Source organism: Schistocerca gregaria, chromosome 2 (genome assembly GCF_023897955.1).
Source record: "Schistocerca gregaria isolate iqSchGreg1 chromosome 2, iqSchGreg1.2, whole genome shotgun sequence".
Lineage (NCBI taxonomy): Eukaryota > Metazoa > Arthropoda > Insecta > Orthoptera > Acrididae > Schistocerca > Schistocerca gregaria.
The window spans coordinates 423,398,025-423,420,126 of NC_064921.1; the positions used below are offsets into that span (position 1 = coordinate 423,398,025).

Genomic DNA, 22,102 nt, shown 5'->3' on the forward strand with positions numbered 1-22,102 from the left:
CCAGCAGTGTGAGTCATTGGCTACTGCTTACTTTTTGTCGAGCGTTGTCATTGGGATTTGGAAATCTAACCCTACAATTTCAGCTTGTCGAGAGGGCCCTGCTCTGTTTTAATCCCACCAGTTCTTATTAAATTCTGGTCTATTGTTAAAATTATATCGTCTGTCGTCATGTCGGTAGTTTCTGTAATTTCTTTCTTGTCGGTCATGTGGTGGAGCATTTCTCCATGAGTCGTAACTGCGCGGTGGACCGTTGCGTCTGAAGTTATTCTGTCTCCCTTGATAATAAGTATTTTTGTTCCCATATTGTCTGTTTATCTGATTGTCTGTCATAGTAATTACAGCAGAGAGGTGAGTTTTCCCTGTAATTATTATTACTGTGGCAACGGTTGTCATACGGGTGGTGTCTGTTTTCGTCACGATTTGCATTGTAAGAATAGCCTTGTCGTGTCCAGTTATTATTTCTGTCATCACGCTATTGTGACGGATGTGACCAGCAATTGTTGTTCTCCTGGTTTCGCGTCCCAGGATTGTCAGTGTCAATTTCCAATTCTTGTAGGGAGTCCCTGAAAAGATTCAATGTCGTCTTTGCAACTTCCTGCCAAAATAATATACTCCTCGAAATTGAAATAAGAACACCGTGAATTCATTGTCCCAGGAAGGGGAAACTTTATTGACACATTCCTGGGGTCAGATACATCACATGATCACACTGACAGAACCACAGGCACATAGACACAGTCAACAGAGCATGCACAATGTCGGCACTAGTACAGTGTATATCCAACTTTCGCAGCAATGCAGGCTGCTATTCTCCCATGGAGACGATCGTAGAGATGCTGGATGTAGTCCTGTGGAACGGCTTGCCATGCCATTTCCACCTGGCGCCTCAGTTGGACCAGCGTTCGTGCTGGACGTGCAGACCGCGTGAGACGACGCTTCATCCAGTCCCAAACATGCTCAATGGGGGACAGATCCGGAGATCTTGCTGGCCAGGATAGTTGACTTACACCTTCTAGAGCACGTTGGGTGGCACGGGATACATGCGGACGTGCATTGTCCTGTTGGAACAGCAAGTTCCCTTGCCGGTCTAGGAATGGTAGAACGATAGGTTCGATGACGGTTTGGATGTACCGTGCACTATTCAGTGTCCCCTCGACGATCACCAGAGGTGTACGGCCAGTGTAGGAGATCGCTCCCCACACCATGATGCCGGGTGTTGGCCCTGTGTGCCTCGGTCGTATGCAGTCCTGATTGTGGCTCTCACCTACACGGCGCAAAACACGCATACGACCATCATTGGCACCAAGGCAGAAGCGACTCTCATCGCTGAAGACGACACGTCTCCATTCGTCCCTCCATTCACGCCTGTCGCGACACCACTGGAGGCGGGCTGCACGATGTTGGGGCGTGAGCGGAAGACGGCCTAACGGTGTGCGGGACCGTAGCCCAGCTTCATGGAGACGGTTGCGAATGGTCCTCGCCGATACCCCAGGAGCAACAGTGTCCCTAATTTGCTGGGAAGTGGCAGTGCGGTCCCCTACGGCACTGCGTAGGATCCTACGGTCTTGGCGTGCATCCGTGCGTCGCTGCGGTCCGGTCCCAGGTCGACGGGCACGTGCACCTTCCGCCGACAACTGGCGACAACATCGATGTACTGTGGAGACCTCATGCCCCACGTGTTGAGCAATTCGGCGGCACGTCCACCCGGCCTCCCGCAATCCCACTATACGCCCTCGCTCAAAGTCCGTCAACTGCACATACGGTTCACGTCCACGCTGTCGTGGCATGCTACCAGTGTTAAAGACTGCGATGGAGCTCCGTATGCCACGGCAAACTGGCTGACACTGACGGCGGCGGTGCACAAATGCTGCGCAGCTAGCGCCATTCGACGGCCAACACCGCGGTTCCTGGTGTGTCCGCTGTGCCGTGCGTGTGATCATTGCTTGTACAGCCCTCTCGCAGTGTCCAGAGCAAGTATGGTGGGTCTGACACACCGGTGTCAATGTGTTCTTTTTTCCATTTCCAGGAGTGTATGTCATAAATGTTCAGGCAATTTGATTAAGCAAATGCGAATAAATTTTAAGAATGAATGGCTCCGAGCACTATGGGACTCAACTGCTGTGGTCATTAGTCCCCTAGAACTTAGAACTACTTAAACCTAACTAACCTAAGGACATCACACACATCCATGCCCGAGGCAGGATTCGAACCTGCGACCGTAGCAGTCGCACGGTTCCGGACTGCGCGCCTAGAACCGCGAGACCACCGCGGCCGGCAAATTCTAAGAGGCTGTATGGGTTTGACAGGTACTGATTCTACATCTACATCTACATTTATACTCCGCAAGCCACCCAACGGTGTGTGGCGGAGGGCACTTTATGTGCCACTGTCATTACCTCCGTTTCCTGTTCCAGTCGTGCATGGTTCGCGGGAAGACCGACTGCCGGAAAGCCTCCGTGCGAACTCGAATCTCTTTAATTTTACATTCGTGATCTCCTCGGGAGGTATTAAGTAGGGGGAAGCAATATATTCGATACCTCATCTTGTGCAACATGTCTTCAAAATATTTGAAAAGATTGGAAAATTCAAATTGTTCGAAATGTTTTATCATTATGATGACCAATACGCTGTGAAAAAGGCATGATAAAATTCTCCTTCACTGTGACAGTAGCGAATGACTGATGGCATTCTTACAGCTGGTTCATTCTCTAAGTAATCACACATAAATTCCAATCTGTGCTATAATGAGCAGTTGAGAGGAAAACAATGAGAGAATTGATGAAGCCACGCTTGTGGATGAATGTCGTTGCCAGAATTCTTAAATGTTTTGAATCTACGTGCAGTAATGAACAGCTTCTAGCCAAAGTCATCATGACGGCGAGTCGCATATCGGTCATTGTTACGTCGCTTCGACTGTTCCACCTCAAAATTCGTTGCACTTTGCCAATTTCTTTCATAATTTCCGATTTGCCCTGTGTTATTATTATGTGGGTTTTCCGTATATCTATGTCCCTCTTCCCGTTTTCGAGCGCGAGTGTCCTCTGAAATATGTAATTCTTGTATTACCTGTGTCGGCTGATCTTGTACTTCCCGGATTTATCTTCTGTACTGTGTATTGATTTGATTCTGATTTTGTTTAAAATTCTTAATTTGTTCATACTCTTCCGTGTCAGTGAAGGCTACCGGTCTTGTGTCATTCAGATCATCATCTACCTTTGTAGATAAGTTAGTGAACTGATCCGAAAGTTCAGCTACTTTCTCCAATAATGAACTGATTTTCTCCCTGTGTTTTTCTGAACCAAGTTTTAGAGCATCTGCTGTGTCCTTTACGTTTTCCTGAGTTTTTGTAAGTTGCGTGACCGAATCGGTAGATGCAACTGAGTCAGTTTTAATTTGCAAGATGTCGTGATTTTCATGAAGAATAATTTACAGTTTTTTTATAGCTGCTTCGTGATTCTGTAATGCATTTTCGTGGCGTAAGAAATAGGTTAAAATGCTCACAAATTTGTGTTTTTACGTTATTACAGACTTTTTGACATTCAGATTCAATTTTTAGTAACTCTGCAGTTAAATCTTCGCGCGTTTGTTCAAGCGTTTGTTCCACTGAGTCTAACTTTTGAAGCTGTTTTTGTGTTTGTATCTGATTTTGTTTCATTTGTTGCATTAATTGCAATAATAAGGTACTAGTCTATGGAATCTTCCCCTACGCTTTTCGGTAGTGCATATGCATTGGCAACATTCACATTTTGAAAAGCAGAAAATGTGTCTTGACGTAACTGAGAAAAAGGTGAGGCCGCAGAACCTGGTATTTGCAAGATTGTGTCCTGTCATTTCGAGTTCCTGGAGCGAGCTCTTGCCGACAGATCGATCGACAATACTACCCTGTTCACTAATTGTTTCACTGTCTACACCATTATTTGCCGTCTGGTCCACTTCCCTATGCACAATTACCAAATTACTACTTTGAGTGTCTGTTAATTCATTACACAGTGGTGGTGATAAGCTGCGCTCGTCACTATCATTTCTCAGTTTACTTTATAGCCTAGTGTTACGTTTTTCACACGCCATACTTATCACGTATTTCACACGATAACAAGAAAACCACAACTTGAAGAGCAAAGATAAGAAAACACATTAACATAGCACTGAAAATAGTATGTAATTAATCGCAAGCACGGCTGCGAAATACTTGGTGCAAATCTACATGCATGTTACAATTGTTTTACGGTACAACAATGAAAAACTACAACTACAAAGGAAATTCTCTCTACAATTACGCGCGAGCAATAAACAATAACTACACTACTTACTGAAATTACAAGAAAAAATCAGAAGATTCCAGTGAGGTATCCTCGGCTAAGGGTCGACATATGAAACGTCCCCTTAAAAAAGTTATGAATGACTGCGCTAGTAAACGTCTACGTTATTTGATTTTCAAACAGCTGAACGAAACTGAATGTACTCAGACATTTCTTTCTTTACTTATTCTGATCATCACTAAACTGACACACAATACTTTTAGCGGAACAAAATCTGACTTTCAATAATCCCTGTAAAAGAATGGCCCTGACTAACAATAACCTATACCTTTCATGAATCACTTACCCTACAAAAATCTTCGCTACTCGAACTACTGCTATACTGCTACTGCTATACAGCGAACGCCAATACTGCCGGCTAAATAAAAGATTCTAACTACTGAAGGCACTAACTACTGATTGGCATAGTTAGCAAATGAAAGATTTTAATAGAGAACAAACAGTGTATTTACCTTAATAGTATTCGAAAGTCATAAAATATATGTAAGTCAGTTCATGACATCCAGTCTTACAAATTTCCTTTTTCTGACAGGCACACGTCCAGATCATTCACTCATAACAACCTCTCAAAACTCTGGCATCTCTCTCTCCACATCCACCACTGCTGGCGGCTCACATCCAACTCCACAACGCTACGCGCTGTTCACATCCAACTGCCCAACTGTACAATAGCGAATATTCCAACAATGGTAACCAGCCACAGACTGCACACAACACAGTCAGCGATTTTCATACAGCGCGCTACGTGTCGTTTCCAACATAAAAACCTAAACAGCCTACTTACACAGGAATCTGAAAGATTGTTCTTTAATGTTGTGGCCAGGCTACGGTATTGTCTGCCATATAGATCTTGCCTTTGTCCCTGGTCGCCTTACCGCCAGGCCGTAAATCCAACCGATCCTGATGGACCACGTTGTGGCTGCTGCATGTATAGTCGTGACTTCTCCAGGACCTCTTATGGGGTCTTATTCAAGAATGGGAATGGATACCACAGGATGACCTCCGTAGAATTATACAGAGAACTCCATGTAGGTCTGAGGAAGTGATGTATGTTCACAGAGGGCGTACACGTTACTGAAGGATGTCAGCATGAATTTTTCCACTTAGTTTTCGACACCTGTCGGACATTTCAGTTATTTTTGGGTAATGATGTTTTTTTGTGTACTTAATTTGTGAAATATCATCGATATGGCCTTTCAGAGCCGAAGGCCCACTCGTGCATCCTTGATGACTGCACGAAACAAAACCTTATGCCTTGTCTGGGCCCCTCAACACCGTCATTTGACTGTTGGTGACTGGAAATATGTTGCCTGGTTGGACGAGTCTCGCTCAAATTGTATCGAGCCGATGGTCGTGTAGGGGTATGGAGACAATCTCATGAATCCACGGACCCTGCATGTCAACAGGAGACTGTTCAAACTGGTGGAGGCTCTGTAATGGTGTAGGGTGTGAGTGGTTCAAGTGATGTGGGCCCCCTGATATGTCTAGATACGACTCTGACAGGTGACACGTACTTAAACATCTTGTTTGATCGCGTGCATCCATTCGTGTCCATTGTGCATTCCGACGGACTTTGGCAATTCCAGAGAACAATGCGACACCCCATCGGTCCAGAGTTGTTTTGGAGTGGTTCCAGGAACATTGTCCGCCTCCTTAGCCGAGTGGTAACGTGCTCGCCTCCCATGCAAGCGGGCCCTGGTTCGATTGCCGGCCAGGTTGGAGATTTTCTCAGCTCGTGGATTAGGTATTGTGTTGTCCTCATCATCATATCATTCTCATCACCGGCACGCAAGTCGCCCAATGTGGCGTCGACTGAAATAAGACTTGTACTCGGCGGCCGCACTTCTCCGGATGGGGCCTCCCGGTGAACAATGCCACACGTTCATCTCAAATGGTCCAGGAACATTCTTCTGAGTTTAAACACTTCCGCTGGCCATCAAATTCTCCAGACAAGGACATTATGGAGCACATCTAGGTTACCTTCCAATGTGCTGTTCATAAGAGATCTCCACCCCCTCGTCCTCTTACGGGTTTATGGACAGACCTGTAAGATTCATTGTATCAGTTAACTCCAACACTACTTCAGACATTAGTCGAGTCCATTTCACGCCGTGTTACGCCACTTCTGCGTGCTCTTGTGGCCCTACACGATATTAGGCAGGTATAATAGTTTCTTTGGCTCTTTAGTGTATATGGAAGGTAATGCCAATGTAAACAGTTGGGGCTTCGGTGCTGTTGAAGTAGAACATCGGCCAAGTGTCGCAACAATATCGCATGCTTAGAATTTCTTGGCTTTGCACTAAGCGACACTGAGTCAAAGCAGCGATAAGTTCAGACACCACACGCATGCTAGATGATGCGCGATGGACGTCACGAGATCATAAAACCGCTCCAGGTCCCCCAAGATAACGTGAGAATCATAGCACAAAATTTACGTACGGTATCTGTCCAGGCTAGAGATTTGACATTACAGGATAACGATTCAGGTATTACGAAAGATTATGAAGTATCAGGGAACAGGAGGGTAGCTGAAAAGTAGCTGTGACCCAGAAACTAAGTCAGTAGTATCGGACAGCTCATGAAAAGGAGCCAGTGGATTAGTCTTTCGGGGTGAGAGGTAAGTGGGAGCTGAGGCGTTAAAGTTTTTTATAGGATGAATTGAGTATTTCTCACGACTAGATGATGTTATGATGAATTAGGGTTTTGATTGTATTTTCTCATGGGACACGATGTAGCGTTGTGTGCATTATTCAAGTATTCTAAAGATTAAGTTTGTTTTTGGTTCTTTGTCATGACCGAGGGAGGTGGCGCAGTGGTTAGCACACTGGACTCGCATTCGGGAGGACGACGGTTCAATCCCGTCTCCGGCCATCCTGATTTAGGTTTTCCGTGATTTCCCTAAATCGCTTCAGGCAAATGCCGGGATGGTTCCTTTGAAAGGGCACTGCCGATTTCCATCCCCATCCTTCCCTAACCCGAGCTTCCGCTCCGTCTCTAATGACCTCGTTGTCGACGGGACGTTAAACACTAAGCTCCTCCTCCTCTTTGTCATGAAGATGTAATAGATTATGTTCATTGAGTCATAGAACAATGATATTTTCCCAGTCAATATGTTTGAGAATGTGACCAATAGCAATGCTACGACTGACTCTTTTTCTCTTGTAAATTGGTTTCGTTATTTGCAGTATCGTAGTGATAAGGTGACAGTATAGTGTACATGTGGATAAACGTAAATGAGTTTGTACAGGTCAAGAAGTTTTTTTTATTTTGAGCACCGGAGAGTCCGTGGTACTGCTTTTGTAGGTTAACTCGACCCGTGATGTAACGATATACACGAAATTTTTATTCGGTGTCTTCATAACACGTCTTCGAGATATGTGGTGTGTAAGGGGCAGTCAAACGAAAGCGAGACTGTTAATTACTTCAGGAGTAATCACCATAACTGGTAATACATTTATTTCAATGCGAGATACGAAAAACAGTGTCTTCATGGAATAATGGTTGCAGTTACGTACGGTGCCTGCACCAGGCGTGCATCGCTTGGTCTAAAACCAGACAATAGCCACCAGTGTTTTTCTTCAGCGCACCAAAAATATAGAAGTGGAGAGATCGGGGCTGTATGGAGGATGTTAAAGGCCTGCCCAACAAAACTTATGCAGCGTATTACAATCAAAGGTGGCGTACATGTTGTTTCACTACGTTGCAGAAGCTTCGCTCAGAAGTCCTTAGACTTCATCCATGCAGTCCCGCTCTATCCACGTGATTTCTATACTTTTGGAGTCCTGAAGAAAGACATCCGTGACCGTTGGTCTTGCTTCGGAGGAAGTGGTGCACGTCTGATACAGTCATGATTCCGTAGGTAACAATCATTTTTCCGTGAAGGTATTGACTGTCTTGTCTCACAGTGGGCTAAATATACTATTACCGTGGCTATTTTTTTAAAAAATCTCTCATTTTCATTTGACTTCCCCTTGTACGAACTACTGCCACAATACGATGCCTTACTTTGTGGTTTATGTGTCCCAGAGGTTCGCTGCACCTATCGCAGAAACGCGGGTTGATTTCTTGACGGAAGTCCAAACTGATGGCACTGGGTGCTATTCAGACCCTCAGCTTCCAAAGGAAACCGTCGACAGACGAATTTGGCACTACTTGTTATGGCCCACCTAACAGTCTTTGGAACAGGGTTAGAAGGATGACTCTGGGCCGTTAAACTGCCAGTCTTCTAACGTCCAGCTACATCTTGCAGGTGTATCCTAACACGCGAAACCATCCAAATTCATATGAAGATTAGGTTTCCGCGGAAATCTTCAACTTGGTGATATTCAGTCAATTTTTAATGCAAGTGGGTAATAACTCGCAGGAATCGAGGAAAAGGAATATTTATCAGCATCGTCAATTTCTTATCTTCGGGTGCCCTCACATTATACATAAAACTGATATGCAGATTTGCACATTCATTAGTTACAAAATTTTCTGAATTAATATTTAATCTCCGAAATATTTTCTGATTTACAGAGAGCGTGTATAAGGAATTGAAAGAACAGCCAGAAGTAGATTCTCATTTTTTGTCGAAAAGATAGGCAAGGAGACCTGCCGTCATGGATACGAGCCAGAAATCAAGCAAAGATGTGGGTCATGATAGTGAAGAGGTGTTAATGTGCCAGGCGGTAGTATAGAATTACTGCACTAGTATACGACAACATAAGGACGTGACAAAACTCCTTTCTGCTGAAAGGAGTTATCACATCTGGACGTTCCCCTGATCACACCGTAAATGAAAATTGTCTGATATGTCTACGACTGAAGAAAGTGAACCAGATGAGAACTACTGCGACGACGATGATGGTTTGCTTTTTCATCATGAATTTGTTCCACAAGGTATCACCTTTATCCGGTATTACTAACTTCAACTGCTAAAACGAATGTCTGCACTTGAATGACCGCCAACATACTTCTCTACCACGACAGGCTTCCAGTCACACACTGATTAGAGTCGGGCTGGTTTTGATCAAAACCAAAATGACAACGTTTTCACAGCCATTCTAAGCATTAAATCTATCCACGTATGACTGATGTTCCCTGGAATGAATTGGGTCCCGAGACGAAAGCGCGCTCTAAGAATGGAATGGAGTGAAACAGAAATTGATCGATATGCCATGAAGTTTGGACAACTTTGAAAGCTATTTCCATCAGTGAGTGTCACTGGAAAGAAGTGCGTTATGTTTGATTTCCAATGTTTCGAATGTTATACATTTTTGTAAATTTACTGTGAAATACGATAAGTGTAACTGGATAATTGTCTTCTCTGTAGAGCCACACACTTCATCAGACCCTCCTCTGCTGATGTGAACCGTGTAGTGAAGAGGTGTTTTCGTGCCACAGGATGATAAGGAATTAGTGCAGCAAGATGCAACAACATGAAGGCTGACAGAATAGGAGGAAGGAGTTATCTATCACGTTTGGACGTGGCCGCGATCACACCGTAAATGAAAATTGCCCTATCTTTTAGTGTATTAAAGTCGACTGTCCAGCGTAGCTACAGGGAATTGTATACTACTCGAGCCCATGTATTACGGCATACGAACAATGATCTTAGAGAGATTCCTACCAACAGGGACTGGAGACGAGTGTCACACATTGTCAATGACAATCGGGTTTAAAACTGACGAATCGCCGCTGTCGTTGAACGTAGATCCATCCGAAACAGTTTCCGAGCGAGCGTTATCAAGGGAACTGCATGTAGTGGGTGTTTGGAGTCGCATACCTCGCAAAAGGCCGCCGTACCTCTTCAGTGGGCCGGACAGCTTAGAAACTGAACGGTAGTTGGCTGGAGGCGCTTAGTGTGGTCGAAAATTTGCCTCGTTTCAAACAATCTAAGGCACTCAGTGCACCGATAGCTAAGGGAGGATTTTGACACACTGTGTGTGGAGGCTGCATTTCAGGCCAGAGGTGGTTTTGTGATGTTTTCGGCGTGTTGCTTGCTCAATACTGTCTGTGACAAAGCTTTTCCTTTTCTTCTACATTTCGTTCGACGGGCTTAACGAATTTTGTAGCTATGTCAGCTATGACTTCTCTGCTGTTTGCTACTGGCCGTATTTCATTCATTTGGTTGCCCTTTTATTTCTTGTGGTGTCGTCCCATCCCTAGTGTTGAACGAAACAAAACAAACGTGCGCCGATCTGAACTTGGTCACTTCCTCTCTTGCAGGTGACTATCCTGGCACCGCTGGTGGAGGCCTTCGTCAACCTGAACGCGTTGTACCTGGGCCTGATGGTGCTGACGAGTGCGCGCTTCTCCAGCCTCAATTCGCGATTCGCTGCCATCTCTAAAGAGAAGGACGGTAGTGGCCGTCTTGCCACCGCAGAGCTGGCGCGCTGTGTGGCGCTGCACGTAGACCTGCTACGGTTAGTACTGTCTCGCTGTACATATCATTACTGTCCCCTTATAACCCTCTCACTGCGGGCAAATCAAATTCCATTAATATGTACGACATAAAACAACGAAATTTTGTGCTTGTACAGGACAGTCTATTCCATCAGCCATGCACCTTACCGAGTAGGGTGGCTTGCATGCCTCAGTGATACATATAGCCGTATATACACTCCTGGAAATGGAAAAAAGAACACATTGACACCATACTTGCTCCGGACACTGCGAGAGGGCTGTACAAGCAATGATCACACGCACGGCACAGCGGACACTCCAGGAACCGCGGTGTTGGCCGTCGAATGGCGCTAGCTGCGCAGCATTTGTGCACCGCCGCCGTCAGTGTCAGCCAGTTTGCCGTGGCATACGGAGCTCCATCGCAGTCTTTAACACTGGTAGCACGCCGCGACAGCGTGGACGTGAACCGTATGTGCAGTTGACGGACTTTGAGCGAGGGCGTATAGTGGGCATGCGGGAGGCCGGGTGGACGTACCGCTGAATTGCTCAACACGTGGGGCGTGAGGTCTCCACAGTACATCGATGTTGTCGCCAGTGGTCGGCGGAAGGTGCACGTGCCCGTCGACCTGGGACCGGACCGCAGCGACGCACGGATGCACGCCAAGACCGTAGGATCCTACGCAGTGCCGTAGGGGACAGCACCGCCACTTCCCAGCAAATTAGGGACACTGTTCCTCCTGGGGTATCGGCGAGGACCATTCGCAACCGTCTCCATGAAGCTGGGCTACGGTCCCGCACACCGTTAGGCCGTCTTCCGCTCACGCCCCAACATCGTGCACGGTGTTCTTATTTCAATTACCAGGAGTGTATGTGCAAACCGTAACGGACGGGGTGTGAGTGGAAAGGCCAGGCTAACCTATGGTTCCTGAGGAGCGGCAGAAATCTTTTCAGTCGTTGGAGGGCAACGGTCTGAACGACTGACTGACCACATCTTGTAATACTAGGCAATATGGACTCGATATGATACTAATGCGACTGGATGAAATCAAGTGGAAGCTACATAGATTATTTTTCCCAAGGGACTGCAGCTGTGCTATATGGTTACATGATGACGACATCGTCTTTGCTAAAATATTCTGGAGGTAAAATTGCCCCCCATAGGAATCTGCAGGTGGCAACTGCTTCGCATGATGTCATCATCAGGAAAAACTGCGGTGGCAGGAAGAACAGAACTTCTAGTCAAAAGAGAGCACAATTGTAAACCGAGAATCAAATAGGATAATGCAGCAGTGGGTCTAATAATGAAGAAGAAAGTAGGAGCATGGGTAACTGAATACATTATCGCAGCCAAGATAGATACAGTTTTGCACAGGGCATAATTATAGCTAAATCTTGGTATGAAAGTCATGTAAGACCTCGATACACAGGGAGATAGGAAACTGACAAGATGAGGCCTAGATAAGTTGAAAGAACCAGAGGTTGTTGAGAATTTCACTGAATGAATTAGCCAATCGTTGACCGAAATAAGAGTAAGGGGTAGGTAGTCTTGACAGAAGAAATAATGGAGGCAACAGAGTATCAAACAGGGAAAAAGATAAAGCCGCAGATTACTGAAAGAAGAAAATTAAAAAATAAATCAAATGAAGCAAGCAGAGTAGAGAAATCTAGACCATAAGATTGACAGGAAATGCAAAATGCCGAAGCAGAAATAGCTACTCGAGGACCAGAGGATGGGAGAAGCTGCTTACAGAAAAATTAAATAGCTGTTTGGAGAAACGAGAAGTAACTGTACGTATATTAAGAACTCAGACTGCAGGCCCGTATTAACCAAAGAAGGGAAACCCAAAGGATGGAATAAATACGAAGAAAGGCTGTACAAGCGAAATGAATTGAACGTAATAGTATGGAAAGTAAAGAGAAAATAGATGAACATGAGATGGGAGGTACTAAAGTGCGAGAAAAATTTGACAGAGCACTGAAACAACGCCCCTGGATATATAATGTTTTCTCAGAAGTATTGAAATCATTGAGAGATCCAACCATGACAAAACCAAGATACGTGAAACTTGCGAAATACTTTAAAACTCCAAGAGGAACTTAATAATTCCGATTTCAAAAAAGATAGTTGCTGATCGGTGTGAATATTACCAAACTATCAGTTTAATAAGTCATGCTTGCAAAATACTGCATGAAATGGAAAATCTGGTAAACTCCGACATCAGGTAAGATTAGTTTGGACTCAGGCGGAATGTATGAACACATGAGGAAGTATGACGCTACGACTTACCTTGGAAAACAGATTAAAGAAACGCAAATCTACGTTTATAACGTCTGTATTGACTGGGACACAGTCTTTAAAATTTTGAACGCTACAGGGATAAAATTTGGACGGAAGCCAGGCTCCATTTATAAGAATCGAAGGGAATGAGAGGAAAGAAGTAGTTGAGTAGGGAATGAGATATGGCTGTAGCGTATTAGTGATGCTATTCAATCTGCACATTCGGCAAGGAGTGTAAGAAACCAAGCAGAAATTTGGAGAGAGACTTAAAGTTCAGCGAGAAGGAATAAAATCTTTGGGGTATGCCAATTACATTGCAATTCTGTTAGAGACAGCAAAGAACTTGGAAGAATAGTTAAACGAATTGGACAGTGTCTTGAAAGGAGGATATAACATAAACATTAACAAGAGTAAAGGAAGCGTACTGGAATGTAACCAAATTTATTCAGGCGATACTGAGGGAGTTCGAGTACGAAATGAGACACTAAAAGTTGTAGATGAGTTTTGCTGTTCGAACAGTAAAATAATGGGTGATGGCCAAAGTGGAAAGGATATAAAATGCAGGTTGGCTACAGCACGAAATCATTCCTGAAAAAGAGAAATTTGGTAACATCTACACTACTGGCCATTAAAATTGCTACACCACAAAGATGTCACGCTACAGACGCGAAATTTAACCGACAGGAAGAAGATGCTGTGATATGCAAATTATTAGCTTTTCAGAGCATTCACACAAGGCTGGCGCCGGTGGCGACATCTGCAACGTGATGACATGAGGAAAGTTTCCAACCGCTTTCTCATACACAAACAGCAGTTGACCGGCGTTGCCTGGTGAAACGTTGTTGTGATGCCTCTTATGAGGAGGAAAAATGCTTACCGTCACGTTACCGACTTTGATAAAGGTCGGATTGTAGCCTATCGCGAATGCGGTTTATCGTATCGCGACATTTCTGCTCGCGTTGGTCGCGATCCAATGAGTGTTAGCAGAATATGGAATCGGTGGGTTCAGGACGGTAATACGGAACGTCCTGCTGGATCCCAACGGCCTCGTATCACTAGCAGTCGAGATGACAGGCATCTTATCCGCACGGCTGTAACGGATCGTGCATCCACGTCTCGATCCCTGAGTCAGCAGATGGGGACGTTTGCAAGACAACAACCATCCGCACGAACAGTTCGACGACGTTTGCAGGAGCATGGAGACCATGGCTGCGGTTACCCTTGACGCTGCATCACAGACAGGAGCGCCTGCGATGGTGTACTCAAAGACGAACCTGGGTGCACGAATGGCAAAACGTCATTTTTTCGGATGAATCCAGGTTCTCTTTCTGCATCATGATGGTCGCACCCGTGTTTGGCGACATCGCGGTGAACGCACATTGGATGCGTGTATTCGTCATCACCATACTAGCGTATCTCCCGGCGTGATGTGATGGGGTGCCATTGGTTACACGTCTCGGTCACCTCTTGTTCGCATTGACGGCACTCTGAACAATGGTCGTTACATTTCAGATGTGTTACGACCCTTGGCTCTACCGTTCATTCGATCCCTGCGAAACCCTACATTTCAGCAGGATAATGCACGACCGCATGTTGTAGGTCCTGTACGGGCCTTTCTAGATACAGGAAATGTTTGATTGCTGCCCTGGCCAGCACATTCTCCAGATTTCTCACCAATTGAAACGTCTGGTCAATGGTGGCCGAGCAAGTGGCTCGTCACAATACGCCAGTCGCTACTCTTGATGAACTGTGGTATCGTCTTGAAGCTGCATGGGCAGCTCTGTTTGACTCAATGCCCAGGCGTGTCAAGGCCGTTATTACGGCCAGAGGTGGTTGTTCTGGGTACTAATTTCTCAGTATCTATGCATCCAAATTGCGTGTAAATGTAATCACATGTCAGTTATAGTATTAAATTTTTGTCCAATGAATACCCGTTTATCATCTGCATTTCTTTTTGGTGTAGCAATTTTAATGGCCAGTAGTGTATTTTGTTATCAGTAATGATTAGTTTGCGTAGTAACTGCAACAGATATAGTTTCATAAACATGTAGAAAAAGTCATGTATTAAAGATCCGCTTTTTTTTCCATGCAATTCTGGCAAAGTCAATTTGCCTTGGCAGCTACTAAATAACTTTCTTTAATTTTGTTTACAAATTGTGACATCTAAACTTTTCGCGCTAATTAAGACCATAGAGGCGTGGCCTTTGCGGAACGTACTTTGACCAAAAAGCGATTCTGGTTTCTGGAGTCGGAGGATTCTGTTAATCCTGTATTCTGAGCTCTTGAGGTGATATTTCCCTAGAAACCTTCATCTCCTAATACACATTTATTTCTAACCGAGAAGTCTGTTACCAATGTTCGTACATTTAACTTTAAAAGATGCTTTCATAATGAAACATTTCCATAAAAACTGACATCCCCTATAGCGTCCCTTTAGAGAATGAATTTGCAAAAACACAGGGACACGTATTTCCTTAGTTCTAATCGAGAAGTCGAACACCAGTTTTCATAGTTGTAGTTTTAGAAATGCCTTAGTAGTTCTTTAATAGTGATCTGCTTAAAAAATCTTTCACGCCCATTGTGGATGAACTTCCGAAACTGCTGCAACATGTATTTTCTGACTGAGAAAACAAATAACAATTTGTGAAAAAACTGAGTTGTGTAAAATGAAGGAAGAACTGTAATAGCAACAAATTTTAAGACTTTAAGAATGTCTTAATTTAAACAATATAAAATCTTAGTGCACAGTCAGCATTATCAGTTCTTAACTGAGTGCTACGACTGTTAACACGGGTCTGTGGAGTGGGGCTTTGGGAGACTGGGAGTGAGCCGCATGCTGTCCCTTTCAGTCTTTTCTACATGCGTTCGGTAGGTCAAGTCTTATTTATTTCTAAGTGGAGGCTCTCCCCATTTCATTCTTACCTGCGCTTTGCCACTTACATCTGCACGCTAACGACCCGTCTCCTCAGACTTGTCCCGCTGTGACCGTGAGCTCCTCCGTAGCTGGAACGTTCCCTGTGAGCAACCAGGCCACAAGCCTATCCTCGAGGTCAGGCTCTCACTCAAGTAACTGTGTTAAACATAGCTTGAAATTTCTAGAATCATTCGCTAATTTCTAAACTTACATTTCGCCCTAAAAAAATTTTATCCTGGAAGGAGCAGATCGCTTCCCCCCCCCCCCCTCTCTCTCTCTCCCCTCCCCCCCGCCCCAGCAAAAGAGACGGAGAATACATAGAGAGAGAGAGAGAGAGAGACTGTTGTACGTTATTCAGTGCTCCCTGTGCTACTACGCCGTACTAGTAGTTAGTATTTCGTGAAGTCATTCTGCGGTTGTTTTCTAAGGTAGAGAGTTCTTGTATGGTTCTGTAACGTACACAGTTGCTCAGTTTCTTTTCGGAATCGTGGCTGTTGTCCGCTCAGAATATAAATGTACCCACTTGCCTAGAAGAAAGATTAAAGAGCGGTGTAAATATGTTTACATAAAGTGTGCTGTAATTGTGCTTTGTGTGCCGTGATGTATTTATTTACTTGTGTAATAAATGACTGAAACATACAGTCGAAATTAACGTAATCTTTCTGTGGAACGTTCGTTTCTGAAACGATTGTTATTATTCGAAAGTTTTCTGTAGAAAAGGATGTACTAGCCACACGAAGATGCGTCCTAAAATGAATTTTAGAGACCTGCTTCCCTGGTACTTTAAATATGACGCTGGAAACAATCAGAGCAAAATGCCTCGGACCTTTGGAGGTGACAGAGTCCCACCTCTAACTGACAAACCAGGGACTCCTAAGATACGACTTGGCAAACAAATGGTAATGAGATGGGGAGCTATTAATATCAATGGGGGCTACCCTGGGAAGAAGGTAGAACTGGCAGAGGCTGCAAGTAAGATGGGGCTGGACGTTTCAGCTGTTAGGGACATTCGGGAAAGGCGTGAGAAAGAAGAGGAAGTGGGAGAATACAAGGTCTACCCGTCAGGAGTCAAAGCAGGAATAGCACAATGGGGTGTAGGACTTCACATCAGAAAAGAAATGGAACCCAGCGTAGTTGTAGTAAGGTATGTAAACGAACGACTGATGTGGATAGATTTGACAGTGTCTAGCATGAAAATTAGGATTGTGTCAGTATATTCGCATTGTGAAGGGACAGATCAAGATAAGATGGATAGTTTTTATGAGGCACTCAGTGATGTAGTTGTTAGAGTAAAGGACAAGGACAGTGTTCTGCTCATGGGAGATTTTAACGCCAGGATTGGAAGTCGATCAGAAGGGTATGAAAGGGTTATGGGTAAATTTGGAGAGGATATGGAGGCCAACAGGAACAGGAAACAACTCTTGGATTTCTGTGCCACTATGGGCTTAGTAATCACAAACTCCTTTTTTAAACATAAGAACATTCACCGGTATACTTGGAAAGGCAGGGGAACCAGATCTGTCATTGACTATATAATAACAGATCAGGAATTCAGGAAGGCTGTGAGGGACACACGTGTATTCAGAGGATTCTTTGATGACACTGATCATTATTTAATCTGCAGTGAAATTGGGATTGTGAGGCCGAAAGTGCAGGAGGTCAGGTCCATATGTAGGAGGATAAGAGTGGAGAAACTTCAGGATAAGGAAATCAGGCACAAGTAAATAACAGCGATTTCAGAAAGGAACCAGTTAATTGAATGTAGTCAATTACAGTCATTGGAAAAGGAATGGACAAGGTACAGGGACACAGTACTAGAAGTGGCTAAAGAATGTCTTGGAACAGTAGTGTGTAAAAGTAGGATGAAGCAAACAGCTTGGTGGAATGACACAGTCAAGGCAGCCTGTAAAAGGAAAAAGAAGGCATATCAAAAATGGCTACATACTAGAACTCAGGTAGACAGAGAAAATTATGTTGAAGAAAGAAACAAAGCCAAACAGATAATTGCAGCATCCAAGAAGAAATCTTGGGAAGACTTTGGAAATAGGTTGGAGACTATGGGTCAAGCTGCTGGAAAACCATTTTGGAGTGTAATTAGCAGTCTTCGAAAGGGAGGTAAGAAGGAAATGACAAGTATTTTGGACAGGTCAGGAAAACTGTTGGTGAATCCTGCGGATGCCTTGGGCAGATGGAGGGAATATTTTGAAGAGTTGCTCTATGTAGGTGAAAATGCGATCAGTAATGTTTCAGATTTCGAGGTAGAATTGGATAGGAATGATGATGGAAGTAGGATCACATTTGAAGAAGTGGAGAAAATGGTCAATAGATTGTAGTGCAATAAAGCAGCTGGGTTGGATGAAATTAAGTCGGAACTCATCAAATACAGTGGAATGTCAGGTCTTAAATGGCTACATAGGATAATTGAAATGGGCTGGGAAACGGGACAGGTTCCATCAGACTGGACAAAAGCAGTAATCACACCAATCTTTAAACATGGGAACAGAAAAGATTGTAACAATTACAGAGGTATCTCTTTAATCAGCGTTGTGGGTAAAATCTTCTCAGGTATTGTTGAAAGGAAAGTGCGAGTATTAGTTGGGACCAATTAGATGAAAATCAGTGTGGGTTTAGGCCTCTTAGAGTCAGGACCAGATCTTTAGCTTGCGGCAAATAATGGAGAAGTGTTATGAGTGGAACAGGGAATTGTATCTATGCTTTATAGATCTAGAAAAGGTGTATGACCGGGTCCCTAGGAGTAAGTTATTGTCTATTCTACGAGATTATGGAATAGGAGGCAAACTTTTGCAAGCAATTATAGGTCTTTACATGGACAGGCAGGCAGCAGAGTTGACGGTAAATTGAGTTCATGGTTCAGAGTAGTTTCAGGAGTAAGACAAGGCTGCAACCTGTCTCCACTGTTGTTCATATTATTTATGGCTCATATGTTGAAAACAATAGACTGGCTGGGTGAGATTAAGATATGTGAACACAAAATAAGCAGTCTTGCATATGAGGATGACTTAGTTGTGATGGCAGATTCGATTGAAAATTTGCAAAGTAATATTTCAGAGCTAGATCAAAAATGTAAGAACTATGATATGAAGATTATCATCTCCAAAACGAAAGTAATGTCAGTGGGAAAGAAATATAAACGGATTGAGTGCCAAATAGGAGGAACAAAGTTATAACAGGTGGGCGGTTTCAAGTACTTAGGATGCATATTGTCACAGGATGGCAACATAGTGAAAGAACTGGAAGCGAGGTGTAGCAAAGCTAATGCAGTGAGCGCTCAGCTACGATCTACTCTCTTCTGCAAGAAGGAAGTCAGTACCAAGACTAAGTTATCTGTGCACCGTTCAATCTTTCGACCAACTTTGTTCTATGGGAGCGAAAGATGGGTGGATTCAGGTTACCTTATCAACAAGGATGAGGTTACAGATATGAAAGTAGCTAGGATGATTGCAGGTACTAGTAGATGGGAACAATGGCAGGAGGGTGTCCACAATGAGGAAATCAAAGAAAAACTGCGAATGAACTCTATAGATGTAGTAGTCAGGGCGAACAGGCTTAGATGGTGGGGTCATGTTACACGCATGGGAGAAGCAAGGTTACCCAAGAGACTCATGGGTTCAGCAGTAGAGCGTAGGAGGAATCGGGGAAGACCAAGGAGAAGGTATCTGGATTCGGTTAAGAATGATTTTGAAGTAATAGGCTTAACATCAGAAGAGGCACCAAAGTTAGCACTGAATAGGGGATCATGGAGGAATTTTATAAGGGGGACTATACTCCAGACTGAACGCTGAAAGGCATAATCTTAAATGATGATGATGATATCTTTTACTTGGAAATGCTCTGCTAGTGACAATGTCGGTTTAAAATATTTAAATGAAAGATACTGACACTGTCAAGAGATGATATGTATAAAGTATTGGTGCGCTATACTCAGAGGTAATGTTGTTAATAAACACTAACAGTTGAAATTTTGTAATTTCCCATCAGCACTGTTACATACCACGTTCCTTTCTTTTTACTTCCGAAAACATGTCAGAGGCTCGTTCAGTTTTCTTCGCTCTGGTCGCTCTGTTGCCTCTCTATGGTGCTCTTATCTATTTATTCCCCCTCCCCTCCTCCTACACCCGTTCGCCCTTCTTGGATCCACGCCTGCCCTGAAGCCTGTAGACAATGGACATGATAGTTTCTTACTGTTCTCGTATGGCATCCAATTCCTTTTGTGCCTACACACCATGTACATGGTCTTTACCGATTTCCTACTAGACGGAATTATTCAACACACGGATGAATGTACTAATTCAATGGCCCAGTTGCAGTTGCTGTCAAATGTGTGAAGAGAACACATGCTCTTTAAGTTCAAATAGCTACGGAACCAGATACTTGAAAAAATGGCTTCAAATGGCTCTGAGCACTATGGGACTTAAATTCTGTGGTCATCGGTGCCCTAGAACTTAGAACTACTTAAACCTAACTAACCTAAAGACATTACACACATCCATGCCCGAGGCAGCATTCGAACCTGCGACCGTAGCGGTCACGCGGTTCCAGACTGAAGCGCCTAGAACCGCACGGCCACACCGGCCGGCAGATACTTACACTGGTTCCTTGCCTTATATATGCTCGAGTGGTTCTTGAGAGTTGTAGAATCGCATTTTAGTACCTGAATAATGTAAATTCGCGTAGTCGTCAGTCATCTACATCTACATCCATACTCCGCAAGCCACCTGACGGTGTGTGGCGGAGGGTATCTTGAGTACCTCTGTCGGTTCTCCCTTCTATTCCAGTCTCGTACTGTTTGTAGAAAAAAAGATTGTCGGTATGCCTCTGCGTCGGCTCTGATTTTATCCTCATGGTCTCTTCGCAAGATATCCGTAGGAGGGAGCAATATACTGCTTGACTCCTCGGTTGAGGTATGTACTCGGAACTTCAACTAAAGCCTGCACCGAGCTACTGAGCGTCTCTCTTGCAGAGTCTTCCACTGGAGTTTATCTATCATCTCCGTAACGCTTTCATGATTACTAAATGATCCTGTAACGAAGCGCGCTGCTCTCCGTGGGATCTTCTCTATCTCCTCTATCAACTCTACATCCAATATTTCCTTTGAACGGCTTGTGAGATAAAAGAGAGGCAAAAAAATTGTTAGGGGTGGACAGGGACTGAACCTGTTGTGTATGGATTCAGGGGAATTGGCCACCGTCCGTAAACAGCTGGAAGCTGTATTGGCCACCGTCCGTAAACAGCTGGAAGCTGTATTGGCCGTGGTCGACAGGCTCCAGGCTGTTGCCCTGGGCCGCGGTGACACTGGAACACCCTAGACGAGCGTTTTGGCGCCTCTGGAACCTGTAGCATCGTCTGGGATCTCTGATGCCACTGCGCCCTCGGATTCGGACGTCCCTGCCGGTCGACACTTGCCTGATCGTGATTGGCGAACTGTGGCGGGGTCGCGAATCTCTGGGCGGAAGGCGAAAGTTGGTGCTGGCCACAAGGCTGTACGCTTAAGCCTCCGTAACAGGTTTGAGGTCCTGCCCACTGCTGAAAGTACTTCTGAGCGAGCAAGGGCGACCTCTCCTGATGCGGCAGTGGCCGTTCTTCCTGAGAGGTCCGGGTCAGCACAGAGGGTGAGATTGCTTGTCATTGGGAGCACCAATGCTAGGTGGGTGATGGAGCCCCTTAGGGATATGGCAGCTAAGGACGGGAAGAAAGCCAATGTGCACTCCGTGTGCATATCGGGGGAGTGGGGGGGGGGGGGGGGGGGGCGTCATCCAAGATGTGGAAAGAGTCCTTCTGTATGCCATGAAGGGTACAGGGTGAAGCCAACTGCAGATGGTGGCTCATGTCGGCACTAATGACGTGTGTCGCTATGGATCGGAAGAGATTCTCTCTGTTTTCCGGCTGCTACCTGAGTTGCTGAAGACTGCCAACCTGCTACCGAGATGAAAGCAGAGCTCACCATCTGCAGCGTCGTTGAGAGAATCGATTGCGGACCTTTGGTACAGAGCCGAATGGAGGGTCTGAATCAAAGGCTCAGACGGTTCTGCGACCGTGTAGGCTGCAGATTTCTCGACTTGCGCCATAGGGTGGTGGGATTTCGGGTTCCGCTAAATAGGTCAGATGTCCACTACACACAGGAGGCTGCTACACGGCTAGCAGAGGTTGTGTGGCTTGGACTGGGCGGTTTTTTATGTTGGACTG

General features: G+C 44.8%; 1 protein-coding gene across 1 annotated transcript in view; it reads left to right on the top strand.

Annotated features, from left to right (window-relative positions):
- LOC126335807 (odorant receptor Or2-like) overlaps positions 1–22,102 on the top strand; it is a 182,158-nt gene that overhangs the window by 61,896 nt on the left and 98,160 nt on the right. Inside the window, exon 3 of the mRNA XM_049999271.1 lies at positions 10,530–10,726. Coding sequence (XP_049855228.1) covers positions 10,530–10,726 — 197 coding nt within the window. The remainder of the gene's footprint in view (positions 1–10,529; positions 10,727–22,102) is intronic.